Genomic DNA, 21,396 nt, shown 5'->3' on the forward strand with positions numbered 1-21,396 from the left:
TTTTTTAAAATAACTTATAAAAGAATCTTCAAATATCTCTCCCCTGTATGAACATACTTACATTTCATTTTTATTAATTTTCTGTAGAGGAGATATTCTGCATCGGTTCAGACATGCCTTTAATATTTCAGCAAGATACTAAGCATATAATTTATGAAATTTTTCTAGGAAACCCACTTTCATTCATGAGAGATATATCCAAAAATGATCACTTTGGAACACAGGCCATGAATTCTTATTATCTTAATGAATTTTCCTTGAAATGACACAATGTCTTTGAGTCTCATGACATATATAAATAGAGAAACATATGCCATCACATATACTTGCAATTATTAGTCTCAAATCAAACTTTGAATCCCTAATTTCAAATAGTACCATATAACCTTACAATTAGTGCAAACAGTTTAAGTAGCACTTTTTCATTCATTCTAGCTTATTATATGTGAGACATATGTAATCAATTGCTAAACTACTTTTATCCAGTGTACAGATGAAAGAATAAGATTTATCCCTAAGTTACGATTCTATAAACCTAAGGTCATTGCAGATTGCTATGCTAGGCCACATGGTAGAAAAATAGGTATGAATACTTAATATCGGTAAAATAAAAAATAAACTTCATATGTAGTTCTAATTAAAAAACATATTTTGACCTAATTTCTGGACAACAATTAAAAATTTAGTAGGAAAGTTTTTTAAGTTAAATTCCTAACTGTTGCATTGATGAGTGAAAAGTCAGAAGAGTTATGGTATTATTGATCTACCAATATTGATCTACACCTAAATTAGGTGCAATTTATGTATAATTTTATTTCCCAAAGTATGTATCTTGAAACACTACATTATACTGTCAAAAAGGTTCAGAAAACATTGCAAATTTCATTCCTCTTGGAGACTTGCATTGTATAAACTCTTGGAAATTCTGCAGTTACAAAAATAATGTAGATTTATTTAATCCATCATTTCTCAAGTTTATCAATATCTTGGTATTATTAGTGTGATTGGAAATGGGATTGATGATAGGAATGAAGGGATTAAAGCAAACAGACTGTACCAAAATCATTTGTATTGTATTGTGGCATATATGTGATTTTATCAGATTTTCTTTCTTAGAAGGATATATTAAGAAGATAACTGTCTCTAGGCATAGCAACTAGACTAAATGCAAAATAGGCGCATGTTGGGTACCAAGAAAAAGACATGGGATACTCAGAGTTTACTCAGGTTTTATACAAAGTACGTTAGACACTGGTGTAAAATGAAAACTGGACATGCATATTTTATCCTCTAGGATCACATCTAAAGTGTAAGGAAAGACAGTAAAAAGAATAAGCAGTTCATTTATTAAAATGCTGACATCCAGCATACTTACACTGCCCATTCAAGCTTCTCATTCTTAATTGAGTTGTACAGAGCCTGTAAAGAGAGAAAATAAGACGGAATTATTCTTTACGTACTGTTCCATATTTTTAATCCAGCAAATGACCAAAGCCAAAAGGCTTGACTGAGCAGCAAGCAACTCCCAAGCCCTTTGTTGGCCACCCTGCTGGCTCTACAAAGATGAGGAATACACAAGGTGAGGCAAACGAGCATAGGGTAAGCAGTATTTTGTGAAACAGATTTTTCACAAAGTAAAAAATGGCTTTTATAAATAAGACACACACTGTATGACATTTTAGTAAATATTAGGATATAATTAAAATTAGACCATGTACTCTATTCTTCTTAGTCAAAATATGGTCTTGTAGTTTCACTAGTTTAGATACTAAAGTGTGCATACCTTTTTCATTGATGTAATAAGTAAAACTGTTTTCATAAAAATTTAACGAGCAAGATACATTTGAGGAGGACTAAAGCCAGATTATGGAAAACCATCTTAGAATAATTTCAGAGTTTTTATACCAATGACTTAAGCAGTTTTTAGCAGTCTAACTTCATAATTGTGCTTTACAGTTAGTATTACATTGGTGTGAGGTGGTGGAGAGGAAAGACAGAAAACTTCCTTAGAGCCTGGGTAATAATAATGACATTTGGCCTGATCACCTCTGATTCTCCAAGCTCTGGCATTATGTATAAGGTCCTTGTAATCAAGTTGTTCCACCATGATAACTACCCAAGAAAATGCTACTCCACATCTCTATTTCCTTAATTTTGAGTAAGATGTTGTAAAGAAAACACAAATAGATATCTAAGCCACCACAACAAATTATACTGAAGAAAAGGATATGTGCAGGATAACATTAGAATGATGTCAGAACATTTTTCTTCAAAGAAGGACTTGAACCTATTCAATTCAGCAGATTCAGTACAAATATATTTAGGTTACAGGTTTTATATTACTTAAGATTTAACACACGTACCCTTAGCCAGTATTCACAGACTCTGTGGGATTTCTGCCTAGTAGCTACAACAGTCAGTTTAATTAACTACTGGATAATTATGAAGCTAATAAAAACTAGGAGACATTTCATCATTATCAGGATGTGGTAAAATGTGTCCTCAAATACAAAAACTCATAGAACATCAAATTAAAATAAGGGGTAAACTGAGGTACAAAGACCATGCTGTAAATTGGATATTCTTTTTGAAGAACTCAAATTTACTGAAGAACTACAACATTCAATTTTTTAGCAAAATGTCTCATGAGGTTGCACTTATTTAGAAGTGCAGAGAGAGTAGATGTCTAACTCAAGCCTCAGGAGACTCTTGATAGATAGATGTCCTTTAAATGGATTCCATTACTCGCATTAGCCATTTTGAACCCACAAGTAATGGTGAGTTGAGAAACTTCAGCTGAAAAGAGATCATTAAAGGTTCTTTATATACTATCACACTCAATACTACCTAGAGTAATTTAACAATGCAATAAAGATTAAAAAAAATCTATTCATAAAGGTAGATAGCTTAAAATGATATCCAAGCATCTAAAACTTTTCTAATACATTTAATTCTGTCCTAGAACAAGTTTTTCTTTCAAATTTTTTGCCCATGAGAATATTTTGCTTAATGAGATACCGAGTTCTTAAATAGAAAATTCTTGTTCAGCTGCATATCATGCAACAAAAATCTATCATAAAGTATCTTGAAAAATTCAACAAACTTACCAAAGTGTGGACTTCTCCCAGTGTATATATTATCTAGAAAATATTATATAGCATATAATATATGCTATATAATGCTAATAACATATATATTATATAGACAAATCTAAAAGGTAGATGCTATCCTTATCCTTTCCAATTGCAAAATTACAAAGGGATTTTCTTGAATCTTTCTGGTGCTTTATAATGGCACACTATTTTACCAAAAAAAGGAAATTATGCTTTGCACATGTATCAAACACTTCTATATCCTTCATCACAACTTCCTATCCTTTTATTTACTTATCTTAGTTAAGAACTGAATTCCTTTGGGGCACATAGGTGGCTCAGTCAGTTGAGGTCCAATCCTTGATTTTGGTTCATGTCAGGATCCCAGGGTCCTGCAATAGAGCCCCTTGTCAGGCTCTGTGCTGACAGCATGGAGCTTGCTTGGTATTCTTTCTCTTACTCTCTCTGCCCCTTTGCTGCTTGCTCTCTCTCTCTCTCTCTCTCTCTCTCTCTCAAAATAAATAAATAAACATTCTAAAAATAAATAAAACTTAAGAAAAAAAAGAATTCAATTCCCTTGATTCCTCCTTATCTTTAGCTCCACAGTCATCCCTTTCGTTCCTGTGTATCCTATACCCCACACTCTATCACATCAACAAATCTTGTTTTTATTAATTACCTTCAAGTTCTTTGTCCCACTGCCTCTCTGTTGTACCTAAAGAGAAAGATTGAAACTCTTGACCAATCCTACTCTGACTTCTCCAAATTTATATCCCCTGTATTAGTTAAGGTTTCTTTAGTTTAAAATACACATACCAAAACTCTAACTACCTTAAGCATGAGGAGGACCATAGAAAGACATGGATGGAGCTGGCCTCAGGGACAAAGGTATTTAACTCTCAAGTATTTTCCTCATTCCACCTCAAACATCTCCACTCCTTGTTTCTTTACTACACAAAAACCATGTCTACAACAAGCAACACTCATGTGTATCTTTCATGACTGTCAACAAGAGATAACAGTTCTTTCTCCTAACTTCAGTTTGAAAAGATTGTAATTGGTGTGGTTTAGATCACCTGTCCTCCCCTAATTCATGTGGCGAGATGAGGTATAATGATTGGGACTATCCCTGGAGTCAGTGAGGCTGGGGTATGTATTAAAGAGGGGGTAGTATAGATGTAGCCACTAGTGTGTAATCCTCCTGAGCTTTAAAGCCTCCCCTATTTGTATATAACTAATTCAGCAATAATAGAGAAAATTAAACAACAGCACAAATTAATGCCATTGAATATTCATCATCTCAAACTTTAGGAGAGACTTCATTCAATAGCCTCCTGACTTTTTGCCATCTTCCTTAAAATGTATCTGCACTGGCATCTATCCTTTTTTGCCTTTCTGATGGTAATTAAAGGGATATCCTGTCCCTACAAGGCTAGGCATCTATCACCGGTCCTGACAGTTCCCTTTCTGTGGTAACATCTCCTCCTTTATTAGCTCCTTTCTATCAGCTTTGAAACATGTGCAAGTCTCTCCAAACCCCACTTCCGTAATTTAGTTACCACCCTTTGTTCCTCAGCCCCTTTTTTAGCCAAATTTCTGAGAGAAGTTTCCACAATTCATATAACCAACTCAGGCAATCTAGTTTTTATCCCTGTTCTTCCACTGAAAGTGAATTACAATAAATGCACCAACTTCCTTCACATTAAACTCAAGGCCACTTTTTAGTGTTCCTGAATCACTTTGCCTATTAGCAGCACTGAATACTCTCAAATGTTTTCTTCCTTATTTTGTGATACAATGCAGTCTCTTGAATTTTCTCCTCTTTGGATAATCCCTATTACTCATATCTTCCTCATCTTACTCCTTAAATGTGGGTGAGCCTAAGGGTTTATCTGAAGCCAATGTAAACTCTTGTGAACATTAGATCCATATGTCAGATGCACTTGGATGTTTCCAAAGCACTACAAACTCAGTAAAAATGAACTAGAGAATGAAGACCTAACAGTGGAAATGTACTCTCCATCTTAGTAAACTGTGTCAGTAGAAAATATTTAATTTTTTGAGTGTGAAAACACTACACTATATATAGTCCAAGGAGAGGTAGCTTACAGTAATATAAAATATATCTAAGTCCAAATCCTAGGACTGCCAGAATTTTTCTATCAACTGTTTCATCTAAAAATACTATTATATTCCTATCATACAAGCAAGAAAGCTCCAGGTTTAAATCATATTTACTGCCAATCTTATATCAGCCTGCTAATGGCATAGGAAAAAGCCTTTTAGTAATAATATTTTCAGGAATAATCGTTAAAACTCTCTAATTTCCACTCAAACAACAGAATGGAATTTCACAGCTGACAGGGGCCTTAGAGATCATAAAACAAATTTTTCCTTTTATCGATTAAAAAAATGAAGTCCAATGTTAATTTCTCTCAAGGTCCTTTAGCTGTTTTTCACAAACTCTGACTCAGAAATCACATTTCTCTCAGAAATCAATTGACTATATTCAGCTAGCTACATTCTCTCTTATTAACTAACTACATTCTACCAAAGTTTACAACATTATAAATAACTGGCTTGTCAAGGCCCATGTGAAAAGGTAATAAGGCTGTGGCTCTCTTACAATACATTCAATAATGGTGGTCACTGTAATATTCTATTCTTAAAGGATGAACTTAAAGGATACATTCTTGAAATGCCTTTGCCGGTGAGATGATGGGTTTGCCACATTCATTCTATAGTCTCAGTCCACTCATGACTAAAGGTATCTGCCATATAAATGGCTGAAACTGGAGATGTAGTCTACAGCTCAGGAAAATAATTTATCCCTAGTTATGGGAAGGGTTATTTGACTTAGCTCCAAGACAGCAAAGCTTGTGGGCAAACTTTCACTGTCATGAAAGGCTATTATATCCCTGTGGACATGAATTGATAGGGATAAATCAACCTTAATGGGTTAAAGCAGCCCATATAAATTATATGCTTGAGGTGATAACCAGTTGTGGTGGACTAAATATCGTACCCCCAAATGATGTTCAGGTGCTAATCCCTGGAACCTGTAAATATTTCTGTATATGGCAAAAAGATTCAAATGTGATTAACTTTATAAACATTTCTGCATATAGCAAAAAGATGAGAAGGGGAGGGTATCTGGGCTGGGTGGTGTCTATAGAAGAAGATGGCAGAGGAAGATTTAAGGAATATAGAAGAAGAGAAGGCAATGTGAAGATGGACACAGAAATTGGGAGTGATATAGACACAAGTGAAGGAATGCCAGCAACCATCATAAGCTGGAAGAAGCTGGAAGAGAGTCTCCTAGACTCTCCTGAGGGAGTGCAGCCATGTCGACACCTTGAGACTTCTGGACTCCAAAATTATAAAAAGATAAATTTCTATTGTTTTAAGACACCAAAGTTTGTGGTAATTTGTTACAGCAGCCCTAGGAAAACTAATACACAAAGGTATAAATGGAAGACAGATATCTGAACAAAGAATGATCATACACACAGATGGGTTTTCAGGAACATTTTCAGGGTCAATCCCTAGGTGAAACATATTCTTTTACCATAGCGGTCTCAACTGAGTGTAAGGGTGCACACCAGAGTAAGTCCAGGAATTTTTTAAATTTTTTTTCAACGTTTTTTATTTATTTTTGGGACAGAGAGAGACAGAGCATGAACGGGGGAGGGGCAGAGAGAGAGGGAGACACAGAATCGGAAACAGGCTCCAGGCTCCGAGCCATCAGCCCAGAGCCTGACGCAGGGCTCGAACTCACGGACCGCGAGATCTTGACCTGGCTGAAGTCGGACGCTTAACCGACTGCGCCACCCAGGCCCCCCAGGAATTTTTTTAAAATATTGATTAATGAGCTCCATCCCAGATCTACTGAATCAGATTCCTAATTGAGAAAATACATAAATATTTCCAAATGCTCTACTTGTGACTCTGATATGAACCCCTTGTTAAAAACCACTGCTTTCCAAGTAAACCTACCCTTTCTCTAAGTGAAATTCCTGCAACTTAACCCAGGAGCTAGCAAACAATCAAATATCTCAACTGAGACTAAACAAAAGCAGAACGATTCTTCAAATTTGAAAGTTCATTAAATTTTAAGAATGAGAAAGCAAAAGTAAATTGCTTAAATTACAGAGATCAAGGTATCTTGGTCTAAATTTACTTTTTAAGTCTTTGTTCCTAACTTTTGAGTATTTCTCATTGAGATTCAAAATGCAGTTTTATTCAAGGCTTAGCACCATCACTGACAACCCAGGCATGGTTCTGTGAAGTTTTCCCCATTACCATACATTATGTAACACTGAGTTTCTTCCTCTTTCTCTCCCTCCCTCTCCCTCTATCACCACCACCCTTCACCCCCACCCCAGCACATTTTGCAATCTATGATATTCACGTATTTTGGTTCGATCATCTCTCAACTCCAAAGATTTTTTTTTCCTATGTGTTCTTTCGATTATTATGAAAAGTACGAAGGATAAATTGGATAGCTTCCAATTTCCCTTAGTGAGACTGGCGGTGACCACAGAAAAATTTGTACCCAGGAAGAATCAGGACACTATCAACACCATGGGTATCTTTTCCAAGTGTAATGCTTCATGCAGATATACAGATCAAAATGACTTTTAAGTGTAAAATTAAATACACACTGCTCTGGATGTTATTATCAAAGAAAGACTGTGTTTAAAAAAGACATTATTTAAAAACCAATGATACAACTAGTTACCAAATCAATTTCAAATTGTTTAGGAAAACTTAAAATATGTTAAAGCAATGGTGCTTTAATTTTTTCTTCTCTATGCCTTAAAATAACATTGAAAAATTGCATTATACCCCCCCCCCATTAGAGGCTTCCCTAAAATTGGTACTTAAAATGGACTTTTTGTTTGCCCCCTCTACTCCTAGAGGTTTTCACACCTATGTAATGCACCAAATAAGATTATGAGTGACAGCTATGTCCTCCCTCTCCTCCTTTTTTTAAGTGGCAGAAGGCAACTGTCAAGCAGAGATGACAAAGTATAAACAGCCTGAAGCTTTGACTACAAAGCATTCATAGGTAGATCCATTTTAAGGATGAGTACTAAAGATGAGTTTCTTGAAATTGATTCCCTTTAAAATACTTGTGTTCCTGTATTCACTAGCCAGTTTTCACGGAGCCAGGTTTAAAGAACACTACTTTAAAGAATGTATGTTCACAAGCAATGTCATAAACATTTATTTCTAGTTCTCATTCAGGGTGACAGAAACATGCTGAATATAAAGTAACAAATTTTGAGTTTGGTTTTTTCCACATCTATAGTCAGATCAATTTTTTGGGATCGAGTCATCATGTAAACAGAATCAAAATCTATGTCTTGGACAATTAACTTAACCTTCTGTTGTGGTGTACTTATGAACCCAGCCAGCAATGGTAGAAATATCTAACCATCAACTGTCTGACTCAATTGAGTAGACATGCCAGTAAAAACCCATAATAGACACTAGAAAACTAATTTAAAGACACTTGTGTTATTGGAAGGGAATCTGAAGTATAATTAATATGTATAATTCATCACACAATGAACAGTTTTGAGTACATTCTATAGGCTAGAGTGACATTATGCTAGGTTCAAATAAATACATTCTGCCTTCAGGGGCTTCTTATGTGAGGGTGACAAAATGTGTTACTAAACCTGACTGAACTTTACCTAATGGAGAATTAGTCAGTTAACAAAGTCAACTAACTCTACTGCCTACTTACAACGTGCAATATGTTTTCACACACGCAGTATCTAATATCTGATGCTGTATGTATTTTCTTCATAGAAAAATTTTATAGAAGGAAAACAGATCCAATCTCAGGTTCTAAGAATTTATTTATTTTTTAAAAATTTTATTTAATTTATTTTTTAAATTTACACCCAAGTTAGCATATAATGCAACAATGATTTCAGGAGTAGATTCCTCAATGTCCCTTATGCATTTTGCCCATCCCCCTAGGTTCTAAGAATTTAAAGTTTGGGGGGTGATTAATTTGTCTTTTTAACAAAGATCATTTCATTTACTTGGTCTTCATTTTCTAAATCTGCAATATGAGAAGGCTATAAAAGGTTATCCTTTTTGGTCCCCTTCTAGATCTACCATTCTATGACTCTAGTTGAAAAAGATCTCAGAAGTCACCTGGTCAAACTCTCAAACTAGTTCTTTCCCTAGTTTCTGCCCCTTTTTCCTGTGTCCCCCACTATTTTTTTTCCCAAATGTCAGGCATTACTCCTATATATTACTCCTATATATATATATTACTCCTATATATTACTCCTATATATATATATACTCCTATAAAATGAACATTTTTAAACTTCATATGACAAGGATAAAAAAGGGAGAGAGGGAGTAAAGGATGGAAGGGGGAGAGAGAAAGAAAGAGAGACAGATTTGATTCTCTAAGGGGGAGGAGGGGAACATGGGGCTTGCATGATTGCCTGTTGTCAAATGTATCTTTGTGAGATAAAATAGAAACCCCTATTCCTTCATTATACTGAAGGGTAAAAAATGCAGCAAAAGATAATACTAAATAGGCACAAAAACAGATGTGGTGAGCAGCTCTTGGAGGTACCACTAAACCAAACATGAAAGTAAATAAAATTTTAACTGCTAATTATCGTTTGTACTAATGCAATACTCCAAATAAATACACACACACACACACACACACACACACACACACACACACGTATTTTCATTCATTCATTTTGAGGGAAAGGTTGGTCAATAAAATGTCAAGAGAATTTATATGGAACACATTCCTCCTAAAGTGCCTTTACTACATCTTGCAATTGCTTTCCATTTGACTGGTTGTTGTGTCTTCAGGAAAATTTCTTAAATATGCTAGTACAAATAATGTGATTGCAAATGTAAGCAAAAAAAAATACTAAGTAGCCACTAAGTTCCTTTTTTTAAGTTGAGGCATAATTGACAGATAACGTTATATTAGTTTCAGGTGTACAATATAATGATTCAATATCTGTACTAAGTTCCTCATTAAGCAAAAATTTTAAGTAGAATTATTTTCTACTTGCTAAAATTGCAAATATATCCCTTAACATAATAAGGGCCATAAATGACATGTACACAGCTAACATAATTTTCAACAGTGAAAAGCTCAAAACTTTTCCTCTAAAATCAAAAACAAGGATGTCTACACTTGCCACTTTTATTGACCATAGTCAATATTGACCATAGTCACTTCTGGGTGGAAGTCCCACCCAGAGCAATTAGAAAAAGAAATAAAAGGCATCTAAATTGGGATTTAAAAAAAAAGAAGTGAAACTATCATTATTTGCAGATGAAATGATATCTAAAAAAATCCCAAAGACTCCACCAAAGAAACTATTTGAACACATACAAAAATTCAGTAAAGCTGCAGGATACAAAGTCAATATATTAAACTCTGTTGTGTTTCTATAAACTAATAACAAACTATCAGAAAAAGAAATTAAGAAGACAATTCCATTTATGATTGAATAAAAGAGTTTAATACCTAGGAATAAATTTCACCAAGAAGGTAAAAGGCCTGTATACTGTAAACTGTAAGATACCAATGAAAGAAACTGAAAAAGACACAAATAAATGGAAAGATATTATGTGCTCAGGGATTGGAAGAAAGCTGTTAAAATGTTCATTGTCCCAAAGCAATCTACAAATTCAGTGTAATCCAAATAAAAGTTCCAATGGCATCTTTCACAGAAGTAGAACAAAGAATCCTAAAAGATGTATAGAGCCACAAAATACCTCAAACCACAAAATACCTCGAAGAGCCAAAATCTCTTAAGAAGAGCAAAGTTAGAGGCATCATACTCCCTGATTTCAAACTATGTTACAAAGCTATAGTAATTAAAACAGTTACAACACTGGCATAAAAACAGATTCACAGATCCATGGAATAGAAAGCCCAGAAATAAACACACACATATACGTTCAATTAATGTATGATAAATGAGCCAATAATATGCAATAGAGAAAGTACAGTCTCTTCAGTAAATGGTGTTGGGAAAACTGGACAGTTACATGCAAAGGAATGAAACTAGACCACTATCTTATACATACATACCATACATAAATTAAAAAAAATTTTTTTAAGTTTATTTATTTATTTTGGGAGAGACAGAGACAGCAGCATGAGTACGGGAGGGGCAGAGAGAGAGAGGGAAAAAGAGAAAGAGAATCCCAAGAAGGCTCTGTACTGTCAGCGCAGAGCTTGATGCAGGGCTCAAACTCACCAAACTGGGAGATTATGACCTGAGCCCAAACTGAGAGTTGGACACTTAACTAACTGAACCACCCAGGTGTCCCTGCACCATACATAAATTTTAACTTAAAATGGATTTAAATTAAATGTATTTAACTGAAAATAAGGCCTGAAATGATAAAACTTCTAGAAGAAAACATAAAGGATAAGCTGCTTGATGTCAGTATTATAAAGAGGTTTTTGGATTTGGCATCAAAAGCAAAGGAAGCAAAAAGGAAAAATAAGTAAGTGAGACTGCATCAAACTAAAAAGCTTCTGCAGAGCAAAAGAACCATCAACAAAATGAAAAGGCAACCTATGAATGGGAAAAAACATTTGTGGATCATCTATGTGATAATGGGTTAATATCCAAAATATAACACAAACAACTCAACAGCCAAAAAACAAACAAACAACAACAACAACAACAACAATCCAATGAAAAAATTGGCAGAGGATCTAAACAGCCATTTTTCCAAAGAGGATCTCAATAGTCTTTTTTTTTTTCAAATAAGATATAAAGATAGCCAACAGATACATGAAAAGATGTTCAACATCATCAATCATCAGGGAAATATAAATCAATACCACAATGAGATATCATCTTGCACCTGTTAGAATGGCTAGTATCATAAAGACAAGAGATAATAAATGCTGACAAGGATGTGGAGATAAAGGAACACTTGTACACTGTTAGTGGGAATGTAAATTGGTACAGTCACTATGGAAAACAGTATGTAGGTTCCTCAAAAAATTAAAACTAGAACTATCCTATGTGTCAGTAATTCCACTTCTGGGTATTGATCCAAAGAAAACAAAAGTACTAAGTAGAAACGATATATTCCGCCCATGTTCATCGCAGCATTATTTACAATCACCAAGGTATGGAAGGAAATAAGTGAAGTGTCTGCTGACAGATGAATGGATGAAGTGTAGTGTATCTATACAATGGAATATTATTCAGCCATAAAAGAGGGAAAACTTGCCATTTGATACCACATAGATGGAATTGAAGGGGATTATGCTAGGTGAAACAAGTCAGACAGAGAAGGGCAAATACTGCATAATATCACATATATGTGGAATCTAAAACAAAAACAAGAACAACAAACAAAAAACCAAGCCCACAGATACAGAGAACAGACTGGTAGTTGCCAGAGGGGCAAGGACTCAGGGTGAGTAAAATGAGTGAAGGAGGTCAAAAGGTACTAACTCCAGTTACAAAGTAAGTTATGGGGATACAATGTACAACATGGTGAATACAGTAAATAATACTGCATTGCATATTTGAAAGTTGCTAAGAGACCAGATCTTAAAATTCATCACAAAAAAAAACTGCTTTGTATATGTAAAGTAATAGGTGTTAACTAATGGTGGTGATCATTTAACAATATATACAAGTATCAAATCATTATGTTGTACACCTGAAACTTATCATAGAGTACATGAATTAGTGGTCAGTAGTTCAAATTATCCTTTAAGATATCACTTCATAATATGTTTCGACTGCTAACTGCATATGACTGCATATACTGCATATACTGCATACTTGTATACTTCATATTGATTGTATCACTCTATGGTACAATAACTACAACAAATATTTTATCATATGCTGATGTTAGGGGAAATGTTTAAATAACTTTTTTACTACTTTTTATAACTCTGAGACAGTATTTTTCTGTATCGTTGTATAATATATAATACCCTATAGGTATTTATACAAAATAGTATAGTTTCATAACTACTTGAGTATAATTCCTATTTGTAACATCAATAGTGTAACATGTAACACTTGTAACAATATAGTATAAATAAACTCTTAAAACTACTCATTCATTCATATGTTCAGTCAACAAACATTTACTGAGTATCTATTACCTAACAAATTGTCAGGTATTAATACAGGCACTGAAAGTCCAGTGGTGAACAACACAGACGCAGAACTTAGATGTAATGGGGGTGGAAACAATAAGAAAACAGACAAACACATCAAGATGATTCTGTGATTTTCTGGTAAACTACCACATAATTATTATAAGGTATTTAATATAAGGTAACTTAAAAAAGTAGCTTTCAACTGATGGCCAAGAAAACCTCTAGGCAAGGAAATTTAATATATGAGTCACAAGACGCAGCCACACAAAGATTAAGGGAAGATCAGTGAGAAGCTCCTTGGCATAATTGAACATGGTGGGTCTGAAAGCCTGTGGTAGGGGCAAATAGGCAGACAGGTCACAAGGGGCTTTTTGGCCAGAAAACACAGAACTTCTGTGGTGTATTGGGCAACTACTGGAAGAGAGACCTACTCTAATTTCATGTTCTTACAGGTTGCCCTGGTTTCTGTGTGGAGAAAGAACTAGAAGAGAGCAAGGGAAGTGGTAGTAAGATGGGTGGTGTCTGGGTAAGAGATGATGTAACCTGGATTGAGGTGATGGCAGTGGCAGATTTGGGATGTATCAGGCTGTGGCTCATTTTTACAGGCCTCAAGCACAAATGAAAAATTGGATAAGACAGTTTTAAGAATAGCACCAGAGATATACAGCTACCCATTAGTATGTAAAGTCATTTAAACTAAAAATGAAGTAGATACAGAATATATTGTTACAGAAAAGGTGCAAAACAGTGCATACGTGTATATATAAATATAAATATAAATATAAGCTCACATAGAACATTTCTGAAATACAAAAGAAACTATTGACAGTAACTGTCTTTGGAGAGGGCAATTGGGGAAACAAAGTGAGAGAGAATTTTCAATGATAAATCTGTACTATTTGAGTGTTTGCCGTACCACATATGCATTACTTCTACAACTAAAAATCTAGATGATACTAGATTTTAAACTCCTTGCACTGTAATCAAGCCTTCTGTCTCTCTTTAGTCACCATAATGCCTCTTAAATTGCCTTGATCATAGTTCATGTTTAAAAAAAAAAACTGTTAAAGGGTGCCTGGGTGGCTCAGTCGGTTAAGCATCTGACTCTTGATTTCAGCTCAGCTCATGATCCCAGGGTCGTGGGATGGAGCCCCTAGCTGGGCTCTGCACTGAATGTGGAGCCTGCATATGATTCTCTCTCTCTCCCTCTGCCCCTCTCCCCACATTGTGCTCTGTCTCTCTCTCTCTCTCTCTCAAAAAGAAAAAAAACCTGTTGAGAAGGTAAAGACCTCAGTGATGATAATCCTAATACCACAATTATGATGGGAGGTAGCAAACATAGTAAAAGGAACAATGGACTAGAAATAGGTAGACTTGTATCAAACTTGCTTCTTCAATCAGCTATCTGTCTTTAGGTCACTAACAATAACGTCTACTTTCTTCATCTGTAAAGACAGTATAACAACACCTACCTCACAGAATTATGAAGATGATATGTAACCATCAAATAGGAGACCATCAATAGGAAACCATTTGTTTGTACATGTATATGTTTGTACATACATATACATATAGTACCATTTTTGTTACATGCAGTCTATTCCTGTCGTCCGCAGATTTTACAGAACACTTAAATTTAAATATCCAGAATCCATCCATCCCATGTCCATTAGCCAAATAATACCCCATGGCAAACATATGCTGGGCACTGGGATAATCACTGATTTTGAATCAGATTTGCAGCTTGGCATCATAGACAAATTATGCTAACAGCTAACATTTACTGAGTAGTTAACAAGTGCCAGACCTGTTCCTAGGCTTATGCATGTCTGACTTCATTTACTCTTTATACCACCGCCCATAGGTATTATTCTTATTTTACAGAGAAGGAAAATAGAATACAAAGGGGTTAAGTGTTATTAAATGGCAGATTTCAAAATGGAATCATAGGCAGTATGACTCCAAAGCCTTTTAAATTTTTTCCTTGACCTTTTTTTCCCCCTTAAAAACATAGGCTTTCATTTCCTATGCCCACCTCTGGGTACACTAACTAGCCAGGGCTATATAATTCCCCAATTCCAAATTTTGAAGGACAAGAGCACACATTCTCTGACCACTCAGACTAGCATACTATTCACTTAAGGATCTTAGAATTTGGCACAGAACTCAAACCTGGATGTCTAACAACATTTTAAGATGCCAAGCCAGATGTCAGACAACTGAAAGAACACCCTCCATATAGTTGTCATTTATTATGATATAGTTATCATACTATGTGCTGGACTCTGAACTGAGCACTTAAGTACATTATTTAATTTAACTCTCTACAACAACTATAATTTACTCCATTTGATCTCAAAGTTGAGGATAAGGCAGATTGTTACTTGCTGCAGTTGTAGGTTGTCAGATCAAATGCAGGATTCCCAATAAACTGTGAAGTTCAGATAAATAATGAATGACTTTTTTAGCATAAGTATATCCTCAAATTTTACATGAGAGATATTTATGCTAAATATTATAATTTATCTGACATTCAAATTTAACTGGGTTTTCTGTATTTTTATTTGCTAAATATGGCAACGTTACCCCAGGGACAGAGTTGGCAAAATTGGAACTCAAAAATAGGACTAATCTGACTCCAGAGCCCATATGTTTATTTACCACTTTACACTTTCTTCTTTGTCCTTCCCCAAATGAACTTGCCATGATCATGTCAAAAAACTCCTCAGACAGGTTATGTATCCCGGGTAGAAGAGGTATTCTCACTAAACTATAGATGGAAAGACTGCTACGTATATTTTAAAAGGAACCTCCATTTTCAAACCAATGTAGGCATTAAAACTATTATCCAAAAACATGTAGATGTGATTTAATGTGGCAATCCTTAAAGCCAGATAGCTTGGCAAAAGTTAATGTAACTATGCTTTTAGCGAATCACCACCTTCTTCAGCAAATGTAACTATTTTCTGACCTGTATAAATGTCATGATTTTCAAATTCATTGCATTTATAATTATCTCCTGACTTTGGTTTTAATTCTTATACCCTACTCCTCTGGCACTATAATTTATCAAAAGCTTGTTTGAATTTGGTTAGCTAAGCCATGCTTTTGAAAAATATACCAATAACCAGTATTTTCAAAGGAGATTCTGAATTATACTTGCATAATCAGTTGTCAGACCTTCTTGTTAGTAAACCTTGTTAGGAACTGCCAGGCATGCTTCATAATTTTAGAACATAAGAAAAACATAAATTCTAGGTGTCTTTTTTTTAATTTTAAATGTTTATTTACATTTGAGAGACAGAAAGAGACAGAGTGCAAGTGGAGGAGGGGCACAGAGAGGGAGACAGTATCTGAAGCAGGCTCCAGGTTCTGAGCTGTCAGAACACAGCCCGATGCGGGCTTGAACTCAGAGGCCATGAGATCATGACCTGAGCCAAAGTTGGATGCTTAACTGAATGAGCTGCCTGGATGCCCCTTTAAGTGTCTTTATAAATTACATGCAGTATTGTTTATTTTTATTTTTTAATTAATTAATTTATTTATTTTGAGAGAGAGAGAGAGAGAGAGAATGAATGGGAGAAGATGAGTGTGAGAGAGAGAGAGAGATAGAGAATTCCAAGCAGGCTCAGCTCTGTCAGTGCAGAGCCCGACACAAGGCTCAAACCCACAAACTGTGAGATCATGATCTGAGTCCAAATCAAGAATCAGACACTTAAACTACTGAGCCACCCAGGCAGTCCAGTATTGTTTAAATACCTAAGAAAAATGATCAACTGTTTAATGATTATGAACATGATGATAAAATTAATGTACCGACTAAAAAAAACTGTTTAGTGGGTACCATATAGAGTTCTTTTTACAAATAGCTGGTTAAAAAATGATCCTTGGAAGACTGTGACATTTAGAGAGAACACCAGGCATGGCATTTGTTCTCTGTCATTTCCATGGATTAGACAAAGCAAGGAAAGACAAACAAAATGGAACTAGATTTTATCAAAAGCAATCAATTCAGCCAAATTATGATCTCATCTAGTGACTATGAGGCTTTTGGATTTCATTAACAGGAAATTTTTCTGAAGAGGTTTTGGAATTGCCAAGTTTTAAATTTTGTCAAGTGAGGAAATAAATTTTTAAAAACAAACCAAACCACGACTGTCCACTACTGTCATCATTCCATAAACATAAGTAACAAGGACAATCTCAAATAAAGGAATGTTTCCCAGGAGAGGACTGGTCTTTTATTATCATTTTCACTACAGATGGAAAATTCTGACAGCAACCAGCAGCAGAACACAATCTAGTCCCATAATTGCTAAAATGTAGTGTCTTGGAAAAGATGTAATTTTTAAAAATTAATCTGTTTTTTGGTATTTGCTAAACAAGTTAACTAAGATACACAAACCTTTCTATTTTTTGAATTTTTTATTCTTTCCTACATCTTTTCAAATATTAACTTTTAATTTTAATTCCAGTTAGTTAACATACATAATTCCAGTTAGTGTCACATTAGTTTCATGTGTACAACACAGTTTTCAACAATCTATACATCATTCAGTGCTCATCACAACAAGTACACTCCTTAATCCTCATCACCTATTTAACCCATCCCCCCAGCACCCTCTCCCCCCTTTGGTAATCATCAGTTTGTTTTCTATAATTAACAATCTGTTTCTTAATTTCTCTCTCACTTTCTCTTTCCCTTTGCACGTTTGTTTTGTTTCTTAAGTTTCACATATAAGTGAAATCATATGGTATTTCTTTCTCTGATGGAGTTATTTCGCTTAGTTCATTGCAAATGACACGATTTCATTCTTTTTTGGGGTGGATAATATTCCATCACATATATCATATATCAGCTTCTTTAGCCATTCATCAATTGATGGACACATGGGCTCCTTCTGAATCTTCCATATTGTAAATAATGCTGTTATAAACATAGGGGTACACGTATCCCTGTGAATTAGTGTTTTTGTATTCTTTGGGTAAATACCCAGCAGTGAGATTGCTGGGTCAAAGGGTAGAACTATTTTTAACTTTTTGAGAAACCTCTATACTGTATTCCACAGTAGCTGCACCAGTTTGAAATCCAACCAACACTGCACAAGTGTTCCTTTTTCTCCACATCTCACCAACACTTGGTTTTTGTGTTGATTTTAGCCATTTTGACAGGTGTGAGGTGATATCCCATTGTAGTTTTGATTTGCATTTACCTGATGATGAGTGATGCTGAACATCTTACCATATGTCTGTTGGCTATCTGGATTTACTTTTGAGAAATGGCTGTTCATGTCTTCTGCCCATTTTTATTTTATTTTATTTATTTTTATTTATTTATTATTTTTTTTAATATATGAAATTTATTGTCAAATTGGTTTCCATACAACACCCAGTGCTCATCCCAAAAGGTGCCCTCCTCAATACCCATCACCCACCCTCTCCTCCCTCCCACCCGGAATCAACCCTCAGTTTGTTCTCAGTTTTTAACAGTCTCTTATGCTTTAGCTCTCTCCCACTCTAACCTCTTTTTTTTTTTTTCCTTCCCCTCCCCCATGGGTTCCTGTTAAGTTTCTCAGGATCCACATACGAGTGAAACCATATGGTATCTGTCTTTCTCTGTATGGCTTATTTCACTTAGCATCACACTCTCCAGTTCCATCCACGTTGCTACAAAAGGCCATATTTCGTTTTTTCTCATTGCCACGTAGTATTCCATTGTGTATATAAACCACAATTTCTTTATCCATTCATCCGTTGATGGACATTTAGGCTCTTTCCATAATTTGGCTATTGTTGACAGTGCTGCTATCAACATTGGGGTACAAGTGCCCCTATGCATCAGTACTCCTGTATCCCTTGGATAAATTCCTAGCAGTGCTATTGCTGGGTCATAGGGTAGGTCTATTTTTAATTTTCTGAGGAACCTCCACACTGCTTTCCAGAGTGGCTGCACCAATTTGCATTCCCACCAACAGTGCAAGAGGGTTCCTATTTCTCCACATCCTCTCCAGCATCTATAGTCTCCTGATTTGTTCATTTTGGCCACTCTGACTGGCGTGAGGTGATACCTGAGTGTGGTTTTGATTTGTATTTCCCTGATAAGGAGCGACGCTGAACATCTTTTCATGTGCCTGTTGGCCATCCGGATGTCTTCTTTAGAGAAGTGTCTATTCATGTTTTCTGCCCATTTCTTCACTGGGTTATTTGTTTTTCGGGTGTGGAGTTTGGTGAGCTCTTTATAGATTTTGGATACTAGCCCTTTGTCCGATATGCCATTTGCAAATATCTTTTCCCATTCCGTTGGTTGCCTTTTAGTTTTGTTGGTTGTTTCCTTTGCTGTGCAGAAGCTTTTTATCTTCATAAGGTCCCAGTAATTCACTTTTGCTTTTAATTCCCTTGCCTTTGGGGATGTGTCGAGTAAGAGATTGCTACGGCTGAGGTCAGAGAGGTCTTTTCCTGCTTTCTCCTCTAAGGTTTTAATGGTTTCCTGTCTCACATTCAGGTCCTTTATCCATTTTGAGTTTATTTTTGTGAATGGTGTGAGAAAGTGGTCTAGTTTCAACCTTCTGCATGTTGCTGTCCAGTTCTCCCAGCACCATTTGTTAAAGAGACTGTCTTTATTCCATTGGATGTTCTTTCCTGCTTTGTCAAAGATGGGTTGGCCATACGTTTGTGGTTCTAGTTCTGGGGTTTCTATTCTATTCCATTGGTCTATGTGACTGTTTTTGTGCCAATACCATGCTGTCTTGATGATGACAGCTTTGTAGTAGAGGCTAAAGTCTGGGATTGTGATGCCTCCTGCTTTGGTCTTCTTCAAAATTACTTTGGCTATTCGGGGCCTTTTGTGGTTCCATATGAATTTTAGGATTGCTTGTTCTAGTTTCGAGAAAAATGCTGGTGCAATTTTGATTGGGATTGCATTGAATGTGTAGATAGCTTTGGGTAGTATTGACATTTTGACAATATTTATTCTTCCAATCCATGAGCAGGGAATGTCTTTCCATTTCTTTAAATCTTCTTCAATTACCTTCATAAGCTTTCTATAGTTTTCAGCATACAGATCCTTTACATCTTTGGTTAGATTTATTCCTAGGTATTTTATGCTTCTTGGTGCAATTGTGAATGGGATCAGTTTCTTTATTTGTCTTTCTGTTGCTTCATTATTAGTGTATAAGAATGCAACTGATTTCCATACATTGATTTTGTATCCTGCAACGTTGCTGAATTCATGTATCAGTTCTAGCAGACTTTTGGGGGAGTCTATCGGATTTTCCATGTATAATATCATGTCATCTGCAAAAAGCGAAAGCTTGACTTCATCTTTGCCAATTTTGATGCCTTTGATTTCCTTTTGTTGTCTGATTGCTGATGCTAGAACTTCCAGCACTATGTTAAACAACAGTGGTGAGAGTGGGCATCCCTGTCGTGTTCCTGATCTCAGGGAGAAAGCTCTCAGTTTTTCCCCATTGAGGATGATGTTAGCTGTGGGCTTTTCATAAATGGCTTTTATGATCTTTAAGTATGTTCCTTCTATCCTGACTTTCTCAAGGGTTTTTCTTAAGAAAGGGTGCTGGATTTTGTCAAAGGCCTTTTCTGCATCGATTGACAGGATCATATGGTTCTTCTCTTTTTTTTTGTTAATGTGATGTATCACGTTGATTGATTTGTGAATGTTGAACCAGCCCTGCATCCCAGGAATGAATCCCACTTGAGCATGGTGAATAATTCTTTTTATATGCCGTTGAATTCGATTTGCTAGTATCTTATTGAGAATTTTTGCATCCATATTCATCAGGGATATTGGCCTGTAGTTCCCTTTTTTTACTGGGTCTCTGTCTGGTTTAGGAATCAAAGTAATACTGGCTTCATAGAATGAGTCTGGAAGTTTTCCTTCCCTTTCTATTTCTTGGAATAGCTTGAGAAGGATAGGTATTATCTCTGCTTTAAACGTCTGGTAGAACTCCCCTGGGAAGCCATCTGGTTCTGGACTCTTATTTGTTGGGAGATTTTTGATAACCAATTCAATTTCTTCGCTGGTTATGGGTCTGTTCAAGCTTTCTATTTCCTCCTGATTGAGTTTTGGAAGAGTGTGGGTGTTCAGGAATTTGTCCATTTCTTCCAGGTTGTCCAATTTGTTGGCATATA

At 35.5% G+C, this 21,396-nt stretch overlaps 1 protein-coding gene across 20 annotated transcripts in view; it reads right to left on the bottom strand.

The window, feature by feature from the left end:
- The window catches only part of PSD3 (pleckstrin and Sec7 domain containing 3), a 780,457-nt gene that overhangs the window by 230,104 nt on the left and 528,957 nt on the right, over nt 1-21,396 (bottom strand). For all 20 annotated transcript variants that reach the window (XM_053216464.1, XM_053216461.1, XM_053216462.1 and 17 more), the window contains one exon: nt 1,376-1,419. In XM_053216464.1, coding sequence (XP_053072439.1) covers nt 1,376-1,419 — 44 coding nt within the window. The remainder of the gene's footprint in view (nt 1-1,375; nt 1,420-21,396) is intronic.

Source organism: Acinonyx jubatus, chromosome B1 (assembly GCF_027475565.1).
Source record: "Acinonyx jubatus isolate Ajub_Pintada_27869175 chromosome B1, VMU_Ajub_asm_v1.0, whole genome shotgun sequence".
In the NCBI taxonomy this organism is placed as follows: Eukaryota; Metazoa; Chordata; class Mammalia; order Carnivora; family Felidae; genus Acinonyx; species Acinonyx jubatus.